The following is a 15,587-nucleotide window of genomic DNA, read 5'->3' as shown; positions in this document are numbered from 1 at the left end:
CAATACCCACGACCTTACACTCGTGTTTTAAACACATTCAACACAATTGCGCTACGATTTAACACTGGTTCCTAAATAGGAAACCTATATTTTCTCTTTAACACTGCGCATCAACATTTTTCTCAAGATAATGCTGGTCGGGTTATTGTACAATTCATAGCTTACAACACAAGTAATTTCACATCAAGTGTTAACTACACACTTATCCACAACTAGAACTCATTCACAATTTCACATCTCATAGTGTCACAATCCACCATCACATGTTTACACGTATCTCACAAATTAACACATGTTCAACTTTACACTTATACTCAATCTCAATAACAATATTATAATCTCGAAGCAACATGTTATTCTACAATTCATCACATACTCACAATTTGAATCATCATTTCATATCCTCAATATAATAATTTATATAAAAGACTCACAACATGAGGACTAAAACTCCTCAAATAATATTACACAATTATATCAAATCATAGGTCGAAATATACAAATATCAAGAGCACAATTTATCAAGCAATTTTCATTAGGACATCAATATTTTATTTATAATCATAAAGGAAAAATTGTAATTTAACAAACATCCCAAAATAAAACCCCAATTTTATCCTCTAAGGATCCCTACACATGTTCTCACTAATCCCCAACTGTGAATAACTCATCCCTTACCTCTAAGCGGACTCACGTGTCTTCCCACAGCGATAGCGTCATCTCTAACGGTTCTCTAAGATTCCTCTAGTTTTTCCTCCGACTGCTCCGATAGAGTTCCCAAACGTGAGAGAAACGGAGAAAGAATTAAAGCCTCCATTTGGACTATCTTCATGCGATTCCTTTTTCTCCCTCCACGAACAATAATTCACAAATCGGACCAGTCAAAGCGTGCAAAACTGAATTTCGAACAACATATCCAAATTTTACGACAATCCAACGGTTAACGAAACCGGGATCATAGTTTTACCAAGACAGCTCTGGGTTTCTGCTGGAAAGAAAAATGCTACAATGAGAGGGTTATTTCTCTTAGCTCAGACGTGATATCAAAATTACCAACGGTGAAAATGCTCGGAAATGTGTTACGAACATGGTGTTTAAATTTCACGACGATCCAACGGTGAATGAGTCCGAGATCTTCATTTTTCTGAAACAGGTTTGATGGCCTGCGGAAAAAAGAGAGGATTTTGGAAGAGGAATAGGGGTATTCACGACCTATTATTTACTTTATTTATTTATTTTTATTATTTTATAAAAAAAGAAACTCTATTTTATTCTTCATCAACTTAATAATAAAATACCCTTCTTATGTTCTCTCAAACCATTATTTTATTATAACTATTTTTCTTTATTTATTTAATTATAAAACATCGTTATTTTCTAAAATTTTATATATGAAAAAAAATGGGTTGCTACAGCTCAAACCCGGACCTCTCTAATCCCTATTACCTCCACCCAAATGACAACCCATCACTGGTTTTAGTATCACCTCCTCTGGACGGGAAAAACTACCATTCATGGGCCAGAAGCATGAAATTATCTCTCATTTCAAAGAACAAGCTGAAATTTGTTGACTGTTCTCTAAGCCAACCAAGTCTTTTGGACCTATTCTATGGAGCATGGGAGAGGTGCAATACTATGGTCTTGGGATGGTTACACCACTACATGACAGAACCAATCCTACAGTCCATTTTGTGGATAGACCAAGCAGCTGTTGGGTGGAAGGATTTACGTGATAGGTTCTCACCAAGGTGACCTCACGGTAACAGATTACTTTACCAAACTTAAGACTATATGGGATGAACTAGAAAATTTTAGACCTCTTCCTTTTTGCAAATGTGTCATTGCTTGTAGTTGTGGAGCAGTTAGCATGATTAAAAAATACAGGGATGAAGACTATGTAATTCGTTTTCTTAAAAGCCTTAATGAACAATACTCGCATGTGAAATCTCAAGTTTTGATGCTTGAACCATTGCCACCATTAACAAAGGTTTTCTCCATGGTTGTGCAACAAGAACGCCAAATGAATACAACAGTCATTCCAGATTCCATTTCTAATTTGAATTTGGCATTAAATGCTGTTGCAAATCAATTTCAAAAGGAAAATTATGGAAAGGAACCTTTGCTGGCAAAGGTAAAGGCCGAGGTAAAAGGGGTCAACAAGACTCCAAACTTTGCACTCACTGTGGTTTCAATAACCATACAGTTGAGGAGTGTTACTTTAAAATAGAATTTCCTCCTAGGCATCGCTCCACTCCAGAAACTCAAAGAATAATGATAGTAGCATAAACTCTGTTGCATCTTCAGTGGACGTGTCTACCGATCTTGGTCACAAAAGTGCAAGTGAATTATTTACTCCTGACCAATATCAAAGCTTGTTGGCACTTATCCAACAAAATCATAAGCCTTCTTCTTCAGTTGTTCATGCATCCAACATGGTTCAATCTTCAACTAGTAATTATGTTCTTGAAAATTCCCATATGATGCCTTCAGGTAACTTGTTTCTCAGTGGCTTCTTGACACTGGAGCCGCTGACCATATTACATTCCGTCCTTTTTCTTTTACAGAATACCACAAAATTAATCCTATGTCTATTATGTTACCAAATGGAATTTTTGTTTTACCTCATTTGCTGGAACAATTGTTCTTTATCCTACCTTGACATTGTTTGATGTTCTATATTTTCCTGATTCCAAGGTTAACCTTATATCAGTAACAAAATTGTTAAAAACCATTTCATGCAGTTTGACTTTCACTGACACAAATTGTTCCATTATACAGAAACCTACGAAGAAGATTATTGGATTGTGTCTAAATCTCAATTTAAACTCTTGTCTTTGCAATTTCCTTACATTAAATACAATGATTTATCACCATGTGATATTTGTCATAGTGCTAAACAAAGAAAGCTATCTTTCAAGTTGAGTGAATCACATTCAAATAAAAAATTTTATCTACTTCATGCAGATATATGGGGCCCTTATGTTATCCCTTCTTTATATGGTCACAAATATTTTTTTATCTTAGTTGATGACTTTTCTGGACATTCTTGGGTTATTTTAATGAAATCTAAAGTGAAACTAGGGATCATATTAAGCGATTCATTTGCTATATTGAAACTCAATTTCAAACAAAACTTAAGATTTCAAGAAGTGACAATGGTGTTGAGTTTGCTATGAATGAGTATTTTTCAAGTAAAGGGATCCTTCATCAAACAAGTTGTGTTGAGACACCCCAACAAAATGGAATGGTTGAAAGGAAACACCAGCACATCTTAAATATTGCAAGAGCCTTGTATTTTCAAGCTAATTTACCAAAGAATTTTTGGATTTTTGCAATTCAACATGCAGTGCATCTTATAAATAGATTGCCAACTCCCTTACTTGGAAATAAAACACCATATGAGTTATTATATAGCAAATCTTATAAAGGTCTTTGGTTGTTTAGCCTATGCTTCCACTTAGAAACAAATAGGACTAAATTCAATTCAAGAGCTAGAAAATCTGTCTTCATAGGATATAAGGAAGGGACTAAGGGTTATATACTTCATGATTTACACTCAAAGGAAATTTTTATTTCTAGAAATGTTCTATGAAACTGTTTTTCCTTTCAACAATAGTGTTAACACTATCAAAAAAACATTACCACGTTGTGTTGCTAGCAACTCACATCCAAATCTAGATGCCATTGAGACAGAACATGATAATGCAACTTTCCAATGGAAGAACCTGAAAACACTGTCATTGAAACACCTACCACTGAGCCTGACCTAAATGAAACAATCACTCAAACAAATGAAACAGAGCATTCACATACTGAAATCATGCAACAAAATGGTTTAAGATGCTCTACCAGAATACTGCGTCAACCAGAATATCTCAAGGATTATCATCACAACCTATTTTTAAAAGGCAGAACCAAACATCTTCTGGTAAGAATTCTGATCAAGAAAATAGTGTAAGTTACCCTCTTTCATTCGTAATTTCTTACAATAATTGTTCTATTTCTTTTAGAAATTTTTTCCTTTCTGTTAGTTCCCTATGCGAACCAAAGAACTATGAAGAAGCATGTGCTTAAGATTGTTGGATAAGTGCCATGAAAGCTGAGTTAGGAGCTTTAGAAATGAATAACACTTGGACTATTGTTGACCTTCCTCCGGGAAAACACCCTATTGGATGTAAATGGGTATATAAAATCAAATATCATGCCAATGGTAAGGTTGAAAGGTATAAAGCCAGATTAGTGGCTAAAGGTTATACTCAAATAGAAGGGAAGGACTATTTTCAGACTTACTCACCAGTTGCTAAGATGACTACTGTTAGAACTGTTTTGGCACTTGCAGCTATCAATGATTGGCACTTGGAGCAATTGGATGTGAACAATGCTTTCCTCCATGGAGACTTGAATGAAGAAGGGTACATGTGTCTCCCTCCAGGCATTGCAACTTACTCCTCAAATAAGATTTGCAAACTCAACAAGTCTTTGTACGGTTTAAAGCAGGCTAGAATGGTACTTCAAGCTATCTCAAAGCTCTTACTTCTCTCGGTTTTTCTCAATCTACAGCAGATTATTCTCTTTGTCAAGAAACTTAATAATTCTTTTACTGCAATCTCGATCTATGTTGATGATATAGTGTTGGCTAGAAATGATTTGAATGGTATTCAGTTAGTGACGGCTTTTCTAGATTCACAATTTAGAATTAAGGATCTTGGAAACTTGAGATATTTTTTAGGCCTTGAAATCGCAAGAAGTAAGAAAGGCATTGTTGTAAACCAAAGGAAATATACTCCGGAGCTATTGGCAGATTGTGGCCTTCTTGCAGCAAAAGGGGTTTCCATTCCTATGGACCCTTCAATTAAACTACCTGGATACGATGGAAAACCTTACCATGATGAACCCGGTTATAGGCGCCTAATTGGGAAATTGATATATTTAACTTCCACTAGACCTGACATAGCCTTTGTCATGCAACAACTTTCTCAATTTATGTCACAACCAATGGATTCTCACATGAATGCGGCTCAAAAGGTCCTAAAATATTTGAAGTCTGCTCCTGCAAAAGGGTTATTCTTTTCCGCTACTTCCACACTTAAAATATCAGCCTTTTCTAACTCTGATTGGGCATCCTGCCTTGATACTAGGCGATCAGTATCTGGGTATTGTGTTCTAATTGTGTCATCTCTAATTTCTTGGAAATCGAAGAAGCAATCCACTGTTTCTCGTTCTTCCTCAGAGGCAGAGTATAGGGCTTTGGCTGCTCTTACCTGTGAATTACAGTGGCTGTATTTTCTATTTAAGAACCTTCAAGCAGCCATTACAACACGTGCTCTAGTATATTGTGACAATAGATTTGCAATCCACATAGCTCACAATCCTATTTTTCATGAAAGAACCAAGCATATAGCAAATGATTGCCATGTTCTGTGGGAAAAATTACAATCTGGATTGATACATCTGCTGCCAATTCCTTCTTCAAAACAACCAGCAGACATATTTACTAAAGCTCTTCATTCAAGTTCTTTTCACACAAACATTCACAAGTTAGGCCTTCTCAACATAATGGCTCCAACTTGAGGGGGAATATGAACATATTTCCTTTGCTCCTATTCTAAAATATTCATCTGTTATAGATAGTTGTCATATAGATGTTAGTTGTTCTATTCTTATTGGCTATTATTTCTTTTTTATATTTTGCTTTATTGTTTTACCTGCTGTATAGGAAATGGACCTTTGTCCTTATCCTCTGACTAGCCTTATGCCTTGTATATATTTACATGTTGATTCAATGAAAAGAATGAGAAAAAGGGTATTACTATTATGTAGAAAACAAGATTTTCTCTCATCATCTTATATTTTGGGCCAAAAGAGAAGTTAATGCTAGTCTTCCTACATTATCTTCGCAATAATCTTTCAAACATTTTGTTAAAAAAATGAAATATTTATGTCAAAAACATAAGAAAAACATTAATACTTTATACATTTAGTAAATAAGATTATTCTTTAGAAGAATGCCACAAAAGGAATGAAACAAGATATTACGGTTGAATGCTGAACAAAAACCATTGCTCGGTATTGCGAATGCAGAACAACCCATCAACGATTCCCTGCCTCCATAGTGGTCTTTGCAACAACCCTATGTTCTGAGTGTTTTCTTCCTTCTTTTTATGGGTACGCATCAAAGATTCCCTGCCTCCGTAGTGGTCTTTGCAACAACCCTATGTTCTGAGTGTTTTCTTCCTTCTTTTTATGGGTACGCATCAAAGATTCCCTGCCTCCGTAGTGGTCTTTACAACCACCTTATGTTCCGAATGCTTTCTTCGTTCTTTTTACGGGTTGTTGCGCTCAGTTCATTAAGTAATGTGAATACTTTATCCTAATATTCAGGGATACATAATTGCCATTTGTTTCCTTCATTAACACTTCATGCCTTTAGTAAATAAAGAGATCCAAAAGAATATAATGTAACAAGATTTAAAACTATTCTTTGTAAGAATGCTACAACGGAAATGTAACAACATACTACGGTTGAATGCAGTACTAACAAATACCATAGTCCGGCATTAAAAATGCAGAAAAACATTTATCTCAGACAAAATTATTTCCTTTATGGTCTTTATACCATAGTCAACAGCTGCCAAGAAACAGATTACCTTTTTTTCTCTTTTTGTTTTCCTTCAATTCGATCCCAAGATAAGCATATAATGTAAACACAGTAAGTCTTTCTACAACTAAACCGAACAGTGGTAGTTGAGTTTCTGATGTTTCTTGGCCGTCCTAGTTACTTTCCACAATCACCTAGTACTATGGGATCAACATTAGAAATACAACTTCTCCCCATGCCGAGCAGGAAGTGGGACAGTAGTTATAATTAACACACAGAACTGCTACCGTTAAACGGTTAGTGATTACAAACAACATTGCAAAAGTAAATTGGATCAAGGTCGTCATATCAGTGGTTACCATCTTCAAAGGTTGTCATTTCTATCGGTAGTAAGCCTGCTGATAAGTGGGAGCCAAAACATTTCCATAGCCGCCATATGCATGAGGATAGTTCATGGGAGCTGCCGGGTAAGACCCTGCAATAGCTGGTGCCGGCTCGGGTGAATAAGCAGCATAAGGATTTGCTGGGGGACTTCTGCTGCCGTACATGTGGGGTGGGGAAGGGTATGGTGGAAGAGCAGCTGGGTATTGCCCGTGTGATGGAGACCTGACAAATGTAGGAGCAGCAGGGAAAGATGATACATACGCATTAGTCAAACGCCCAGCTTTGGCTGGTGGCATTGGACCTCCATTGCCGTTGCTTGCTCTAGTTCTCTTATTGGCAGGAACTGCCACTGGTTTCCTTTTCTCGGTCTTCACCTTCTCTAACTGGTCAAGTCGCTTCTTCAGATTTTCTGGAGGGAACTCATCCTCAAGTTTGTATTCTTCAATGCATTTAATCACAGCCCTGAGTGCAGACTGCTCTTTCCTTGCAGCTAGGTACTGCCAAATTTCATTCACCATAGGAAAAAAAATCTGTTAATATATTAAACCCACTTCTACTAACTCAAGAAAATACTACACAAATAGAGCGCTTTTACCATTTCCAGCCTTTTTTTTTTTCCTTCCAACTAATCAAAGAAGCAACACAAATAGATGAGAAGAATCAGAAATCAAATCAGAATCTAACCAACTACTAACACTAACACTAACACCCAGAAAGATCTCACCACTCACTTCGGCCTTCCCCCATCTTAAAAACAGAATCCTAGGTACATTGATTTCTAATAAGCTGCATCCTCTGTCTATACAAAATAAACCAAAAATAGAAAACTTGTATCGAGTATCAACTAAACATTCACAAGATAACAGACTTGCTACCTACCTCTCATCCAGCATAAAAGAAAAGACAGTTCAGCTTTCACAACATTGAACTAGTAATATTAATAGTCTATTTGGATAATCTTCTCCATTATAGTAGAAAATAAAAGGTAAAATGAATCCAACTACTCCATAAACGAAAATTTAACTATTATAATAGTTCTCATGTTTAACTTCTCCAAAAGTTGAGATGTGTAAGTTGAACTTAGATTAAGATAAGCTCAATTCATTTTCCCATCTTATTTTTACTTATTTCATTCTGCTACAAATGCTTATGAAAAAGTTTATCCATTCACGAACTAAACCAAAAACCACAGAAAATCATAGAAATAGATATTAAAAAGAGAGAAAAGTACCGCAGCTCGGCCTGCATTATTAGGATCTTCCAAAATAGAAGCCGCAACTTTCTTAGCATCCTTGAGAAAAGACTTCAACAAGGGAACAGGAGGGAACTTTTCCACCAGACCCACTTCATAGGTAAAGTGAACCGCATCAAGCTGCTGCCCTTTGCTGATCAACTCTTCAATCATATCTACAAGCAATTCACACAAACACAAAATTTTCAGCTGAACAAAAAACAAATCCACAAAACCAAGTTAAGAGAATTGTAATTAATTGTCACTATACCAGGCATTTGCTGAGCGAGACCAAGCGAAAGCGCGAGCTTCGGCATCTGTTTCCTCCAAGCGGAAGCAATAACAAGCTTCCGGTACAAATCGGAGTCATCGTTCTTGACAATCCCGAAGGTAACAACGTGCTGCAAGAAAGTGTGGACGTCAGGTGTCTTCAGGTTTTCCACGCCGCCACGATCCTCCAGGCTGCTCTTCCAAGTCTCCGCGATCTCCGTGGCATGCTCCTTCACGGTAGGGGTAACCAACAACCTCGATTTTCCGATGACGGGGTCGACGACGACCGGAATTAACGACTCCAGGACAAGGACGCAGGCCCAGCCCAAGTCGTGGCCGGCCTTCTCCCCTCTCTTGTCGACCGGAAACACCTCCGAGATCGCCTCCAGCACGAATTTCGCCGGATCGACGCACTCCGCCAGCGCCACCGGCATCTCGGCGCGTAGGCCGTCCAGCTCCTTCTTCTTGGCGCTGACGAAGGCGAAGAAGCCGAACGCGTCCATGCGGAGGCAGAAGGACTTGAGCTTGAGGACGAGGCCGGCGGTGTCATCGACCTCGCCGTCGGGGGAGGTGTCGTCAGCGTCGTGGAGGAGGGCGGAGAGAGCAGCGGTGCGGCGCGTGTCGAGCGTGCGGAGGGCGATCTGGAGAGTGGCGTCGAGAGAGGTTTCGCGGTGGTCGAGGAGGCGGAGGGAGTCCGAGGTGGAGTTGTCGAGGGTGTGAATCTTGCGCTTGAGGGCTTCGGATTTGTGGTTGAGGTCTTGCTCGAGGGAGGAGAAGTGGTCGGAGAGCTCCTTCCAGAGGAGGGTGCAGCTGGTCATGAGAGAGGTTTGGCGCTGGAACTCGTCGAAGCTCGGCTGAGTCAACTCGCTCAACTCGCCTGGATCGGGGATGGACCCCATCGTCGCGAACGAACACAAAGAGGGGAACACCGAAAACCCTACCTGGCTCGCTCACTCACTCGCTGGCTTCAATCAATCAATGTGAAAGAAAGAAAGAACGAGACAGAAGGGGAGTAAAATGAAATCAAGAGAGAGGGAAAGAGGAGTGATGACGTGGATGGCTTAGGTGGAGACACGTGTTATGGCGGTCTGAAAAAGGTGGTTGAGGGGCGATGCTAGAATGCGCCGGGAGTGCGTACGAATAGTAGTAGACTTCGTGACCATTGCCAACAAGATAAGATTGTAAGAGCGAACCAGACTACTTGCAACCAACTAGGCCAGTTTCCATTAATTTTATTTTTTTTAAAATACAGAACAGAAACATTTTTCTACGTATACTGTACTTGCTTTCTGTAATCCGTATAACTGTTTCAAAAATAGTAAAGTTATAGTTTTAAAACAAGAAGAAAAAAGAAAATTAAAATGCACATTATGCACTAACACTAAAAAAAATATTGTAATGTAATTATAAATTATTATATATGATAGATTTATTAATTTTTATGATAAATAATTTAAAAATTATATTTAAGATTTTTTTATTGGCTAATCATATAAATATTTCTTACATCTTGCATGAAAATAAGTAAGGTAGTTTAAATTTACAAAAAAAAAAATTAAACAAACACATCTGAAAATCATAAAAACATTTATTTTATCATAAAAAATACTTATTTTAAAAAATAAGCTTCAAGAATTTAGCCCTAAAATCAAATAAAAAATGTTTATAACAGAGTTTTCATGGTTTTTGTCTTGAATAAAAAATATAGTACACTTTTAACCTTATACTACCATGTATAATTATCAAACAATTTTTAAAAAATAATCAAACAATTGTTCTCTGATTTTGCTTTTAAAGACTATGAAAATTAAATTTAAAATGGTATCTTTAAAAATAAATAAAAGCAGAAATGGTTTAGAATAGTTTTTGTACTGTTATCTTCAAGTGCCGAAGTATATTCTTATAGTAATATAAGCATTTATTTTATCTCTTACAGTTGGCAAGTGTTGATTTTTCATACATAACTTTTAAAATAAATTCAAGCATTTTTTTAACAAACAAAATTTTCCCTGATTTATATATGATTTATTTTATCTTTTTACATGAGATCACAAGTATTTTCTATATAAAAAAAATATTTAAGTTGAATACAATTACTATAAATAACAAATTCTCCTTTCAAATGTTTAAAACAACCTCAGTTATTTGTAAAACTAGTGTAATAACCCTAAACCCTTTATCGACTTCCACATACGACTCTTATGTCATTATCTCTAATTTGAACTATCCATTTTTTTAAATCTCGAAACTCCAATCGAATTTGCCATTTAATTATGTGTAGTATTAATTATAATAAATATATATCAATTATAATCATAGCAATGTACAATACAGTGCCAACTACCAACCCAACATGACTTGTATTGACCTACTCAAGCATATGTTCAGTTTTAATGTTTTCTTCCTGTGCGAGAATATATTGTTCTGATATAAATACTTTTATTAAAAAAATAACAAACCTTCAACTAAAATAGTTCGGCAATAAAATTAATTCATTTAAAATAATTATTTATATTTATTTTTCTCATCATTAATTTATTATTATTTGCCTAGCGAACCTTTATTATTATTTTTTCAATAAAAAACTACGATTATACAATAACTATGATAGTTTTCTGACATTGCCCTGTTAAACAGAATATTTATCCTTACTTTTTGTTTTACAAAAGTGAGAGCTTTTCTAATTAAATTTTATAAATCTATTTTAAAGGTTTTTGTTCATTAGCAAAAAAAATTTATGAATTTTTGAATATTCTGTTTAGTCTATTTTTCCTTTGTAAAAACACTGGAAAACTAAAAAATGAATCAAGTCAAACGTTATCCAAGTCTGCGTCATATTAACTACTTCAACTCCTACCTAACGTTTTTGTGTACCAACGTCAAAACTCTTATAGTTTTGTTTGTAGGACAACTCTTATCATTTTTCACCATCTATGATTATTCTCAATTTCTCATGTTATAGGATTAAATATAATTTTAGTTTTCTAAATATAGTTTTATTGCTTTTGGTCCTTGATTTTTTTTCCTTTTAAGTTCTTTACTTAACTCAGTTAATTTTTCAGTTAAAAGTTTACAATAATAATTATTCTAATATTAACATTTTCATTTTTAGTATTAACATTTAGTGCGAACTGTAAGATTAGAAAAAAAAATCATATATAACTCTATTATTTCCAAATAATCCATACAATTAAATTCGTATATTATCTATGTTAGTAGAATTTGATTTTGAGAAAGAAAAAAAAACAACAATAAGTAAATTAACAGTAACACAGTTTAAGTCCTAGCCACATTATTTAAATGAGGAGGAGGTAGTTTATATTTAATAAAAAATACTAATGGAGTTAAAAATAGGACTTAAAAAGAAAATTTGAGAGATCAAATGTAATAAAATTATTTTTGGATGATTAAAATAAATTTTATAATTAAAGTAAATAATAATAATAATAACTCACATAATAAGCATTGTAAACCAATGTATTTAATATATTTCTTGTAATTAACACTAAAATCAAACACAATAATTAAAGGTGTCCATGAATTGATTTAGTTCATTTAAAGGAAAATTTAGACCAATCAAAATTAATTGGTAAATGTGTTTTGAAGTTATTTATTTTACCTAAATGAATCAAACGGGGTAATTTATTTGGTTCATCAAAATCAGCATATATTTTATTTATTTATTTATTAAATTAGAAAGTTAAATTGAACTTTATGATTTACATAATCATTCTTTTTAGCTAAAAATAATTTTTATTATACACGCAACAAAATGATAATAATAATAAATTAAAGAAAAGAAAAGAAACGGGTCGAGTTGATTGATTCAAACATGATGTATTTATTTTAATTGAAATGACATTATATTCCTCGTACACGTACAGTACAAACAGAAAGAGAAGGCTTTAGGTTGCTCGGCTCAGGTAATGGTAATCAAATTTCAAATTATGAAATTATATCTAAACACAAAGTAATCAGGTTTTATTAGTTTTTACTCAACTCGAAGATGAACACAAAGTGAATTAAACTAAAACATCTTAACTAATTCAGTTTAAATTTTTTTAAATTGCGTAATTAATTCAATCCGACGGATAGCAATAATATGCATAAATATAAGGATTGATGTAATTAAAGTTTCTCTCTCATACCTTCATTGTTTTATCCAAAACTATTATACTTACTTTACCTATCATTTTATTATCAGCGTAAATAAGAATATAACATAGATAAATACAACATTATAAATTAAGAAAAGTTAGTTTCATACGCAGAAATCTTGAGAGAGATTATCTAACTAAATAAATTAAATGTGTTAGTTACATTGTTATTATGAATACATATGATAAAATTAGGCTATAAAAACATAGAAATAAGGTAAAATTTATCATAACTAAACGATAACTTTTTTTACAAGTAATAATATTATAAAACATATGATGAGTTCTTAAACATTTTTATAATTTATTTTTCTTCTAAAAAAATGTACATATGCTATATGTGTGACAGTGTCCTAGGAAACATTATTACTAACCTAGTAAGATGAAAAAATACTATAAGATTAGAGTATGTTTTGTTGCGTATGCAAGAATGTTAAATAGATAGAATATTGGTTGTATAATTGGTACAGAGAATGAGAGAAGGAACTTTCCCTGAAATCGAAGACAGAGAGAGAATGTGTGGGGTGGGACAAGAGTGCTGAGCTCCACATGGGAAGAGTCAGAAAAAGTAAATAAAAGAGAATGAAGGAAGGAGGTAATCTAAATGTAAATTCAAACGGTTAAAAACAAAAAAACATTGCGTCGGTCTTTGCCTTTGCCTTTGGGTGGAGTGGAGGGTATCAGTACTGCCATCGCAGAAAGACACATGCATGCGTACAAATGCGTGTTAGGATAAGGTATAATTCATCAAAGATATTCTTCAACTTCAACTTTGATCTATCATCACATCTATGTCAATTTTAAATTCCAACAAGTATATTATTTTATTATCTATCATATCACAAACAAGAGTGTAATTTTTCTTTCTTTTTTATAAATTCTTTTATGTTAACGTGATTTGATCATTCACGAAAGATATAAATAAATATAGATAATAATGAATTGATGGGCATTGGATCATATGTTTAAAATATTTATTTATATATATAAAAAAGTTGAGTCAGTATTAAAGTATGGACAATTTCTTTGATATACATCTAGGAACTTAAAAGGTCAGTTTAATTTCTAGGTTTAGACTTAATTTACCTCCCAAAAATATTTTTTAAAAAATAGGGCTAACGCAGAAACTACAAGTATAAGAGAGAAATTTTGCAAGGTTTATTTCATATATACCTGCAGCTAAATACAAATTTCATGCGAATGTCTTGTTTATTTTGTAGATAAAACAACTTATTTTATAGTAAACGTGACAATTCAAACATATAAATATAAACATAAACATACATTTGATTTCATTAACCACAACGAATAAAAAAAATAGAGCATAGATGAGTTTTCAGGCATTACTAGGCCTAATTAGGTTTATTGACTAGAGACTGGGAAAACATTTATTGAAACGACGAAAGGCTAAAATCTTTAGTGTGCCACTCAAATTTAACGGTTTAAAAATAGAGAAAATAATATGTTGAACTGATTTCGACGAGAATTTTAATAGTGACTGACGACAACGGACCAGTGTACCATTAAAAGTTATAATGGGCAACCAAATTAAAAAAGGCACATCTGGATAATCAATACACCAACTGGAATGGAGGCTATTTGTACTCTTTTTTTAACAGAGTAGCTATTTATGCTTAAAATAGGATAAATTTGTTTATTTTTATTATGTTAAAATTATATTAAAATATTTTTAATGGATTAAAAATATAAAATATTTTACACCATCATGCATATTAAACTCTTGTATTTTATCTTACATGAAAAATAAGACAACATATTATTTTCCTTTAAATTAGAAATTTTTTGCCTATACTTAAATGAGTGTAAATAAGAAACAAAGTAAGAAAAAAGAAGATAAGGAAATACCATTTTTTTATTATTTATTTCAATTGATAATGGATAGATATACAAGGTAACAATTGCCTAAAAAAAAGGCATACAAGGTAAGGAAAATAAGAAGTGAAACGCGAGCTAAGAAGAAAAACTCCCCAATGAGGAGGACGGTTTTTATTAAAGGAAAATAAATATATCAAGTAAAATAATATAATAACAAGTTCAGGAATTGGAATTTAAAGAAAATGGAATGGTATTTTTATTCTTAAAATGAAGGAAAATGTGAGACTTTCACAAGAACACAAATAAGCATACAACATACAGCATCCAGGAAATTTAAGCACACTTAACCACTATTCACCAATCCATAACTGCTTAACCAGAGATGCTTCCACCACTTTCCATGGCAAACGTATTCAGATATCAAATTTGTTTGAACAGTGACTACTGACTTGTATTATTTGAATACAGTCACATGACAAGCTAAGATAGAATTAAAGCAAATAGTATATGCCCTTATTGTGTATGTAATCTAATGGCAAAATTTTCACATATATAATATTATTACATAAAAACTCGTTACAAAACATTTGCAAAATTAGATGACATACACTATGTCCTCATCTAATCGCAAATTTTAATGACTTCAACAATAACACACCTTAAAAATCATACCTATATAATATTCTTATATAAAAACTCATTACAAAAACACGATCGAATAATTTATCTTAAATTACCCAAATATTTCCCCACAACTAAGCACTGTTAGCGAGATAAAAATTGAGCACAATAAATCATCCACTCCACACACATTTGTGTGTCCGGATGCTGATTGTTGAATAACCTCCCAAGAGTATGAATTCCTTAAGAGTGTGTTTGGATGGAGAAATTTAAAATTTTGAGAAATTTTAAATTCTAAGAATTTCAAATACTTCAATTGAAATTCTTTTATTTTCAAAATTTTGTGTTTGGATAAAAAAAATTAAAATTATGAGGATGAAAAAAATGAATGAAAAAAAAGAGTGAAAATAAGATTGGTGTACTAGTTATACGTGTGTTCCTTTATGCTCACACTTGATCGATATTTTAGGAGCTCAGACGGTGTTTCTTG

The 15,587-nt window shown here is 33.6% G+C and overlaps 1 protein-coding gene across 1 annotated transcript; it reads right to left on the bottom strand.

Annotated features, from left to right (window-relative positions):
- Positions 1-6,564: 6,564 nt before the first annotated feature.
- Positions 6,565-9,458, bottom strand: LOC100805780 (FRIGIDA-like protein 4a). The gene is made up of 3 exons (NM_001360372.1): positions 8,485-9,458; positions 8,214-8,389; positions 6,565-7,479 (listed from the first exon to the last, which is right to left on the bottom strand). Exons 1-3 carry the CDS (start codon positions 9,380-9,382, stop codon positions 6,979-6,981), a joined length of 1,575 nt encoding a protein of 524 aa, NP_001347301.1. The 5' UTR covers positions 9,383-9,458; the 3' UTR covers positions 6,565-6,978.
- Positions 9,459-15,587: the final 6,129 nt, after the last annotated feature.

The sequence above is a fragment of the Glycine max genome, chromosome 20 (assembly GCF_000004515.6).
Source record: "Glycine max cultivar Williams 82 chromosome 20, Glycine_max_v4.0, whole genome shotgun sequence".
Classification (NCBI taxonomy): Eukaryota; Viridiplantae; Streptophyta; class Magnoliopsida; order Fabales; family Fabaceae; genus Glycine; species Glycine max.
The sequence above is the reverse complement of the archived record's forward strand: the minus strand, read 5'-3'. Positions and strand labels throughout refer to the sequence as shown.

Bases quoted from the DNA above. Each gene is read 5' to 3' on its own strand.
- LOC100805780 (NM_001360372.1), bottom strand. From the start codon at position 9,382: ATGGGGTCCATCCCCGATCCAGGCGAGTTGAGCGAGTTGACTCAGCCG. The intron at 8,390-8,484 runs GTATAGTGACAA...AATTGCTTGTAG, and splicing joins TCTCGCTCAGCAAATGCCTG to ATATGATTGAAGAGTTGATC. The intron at 7,480-8,213 runs GTACTTTTCTCT...GAAATTTGGCAG, and splicing joins ATAATGCAGGCCGAGCTGCG to TACCTAGCTGCAAGGAAAGA.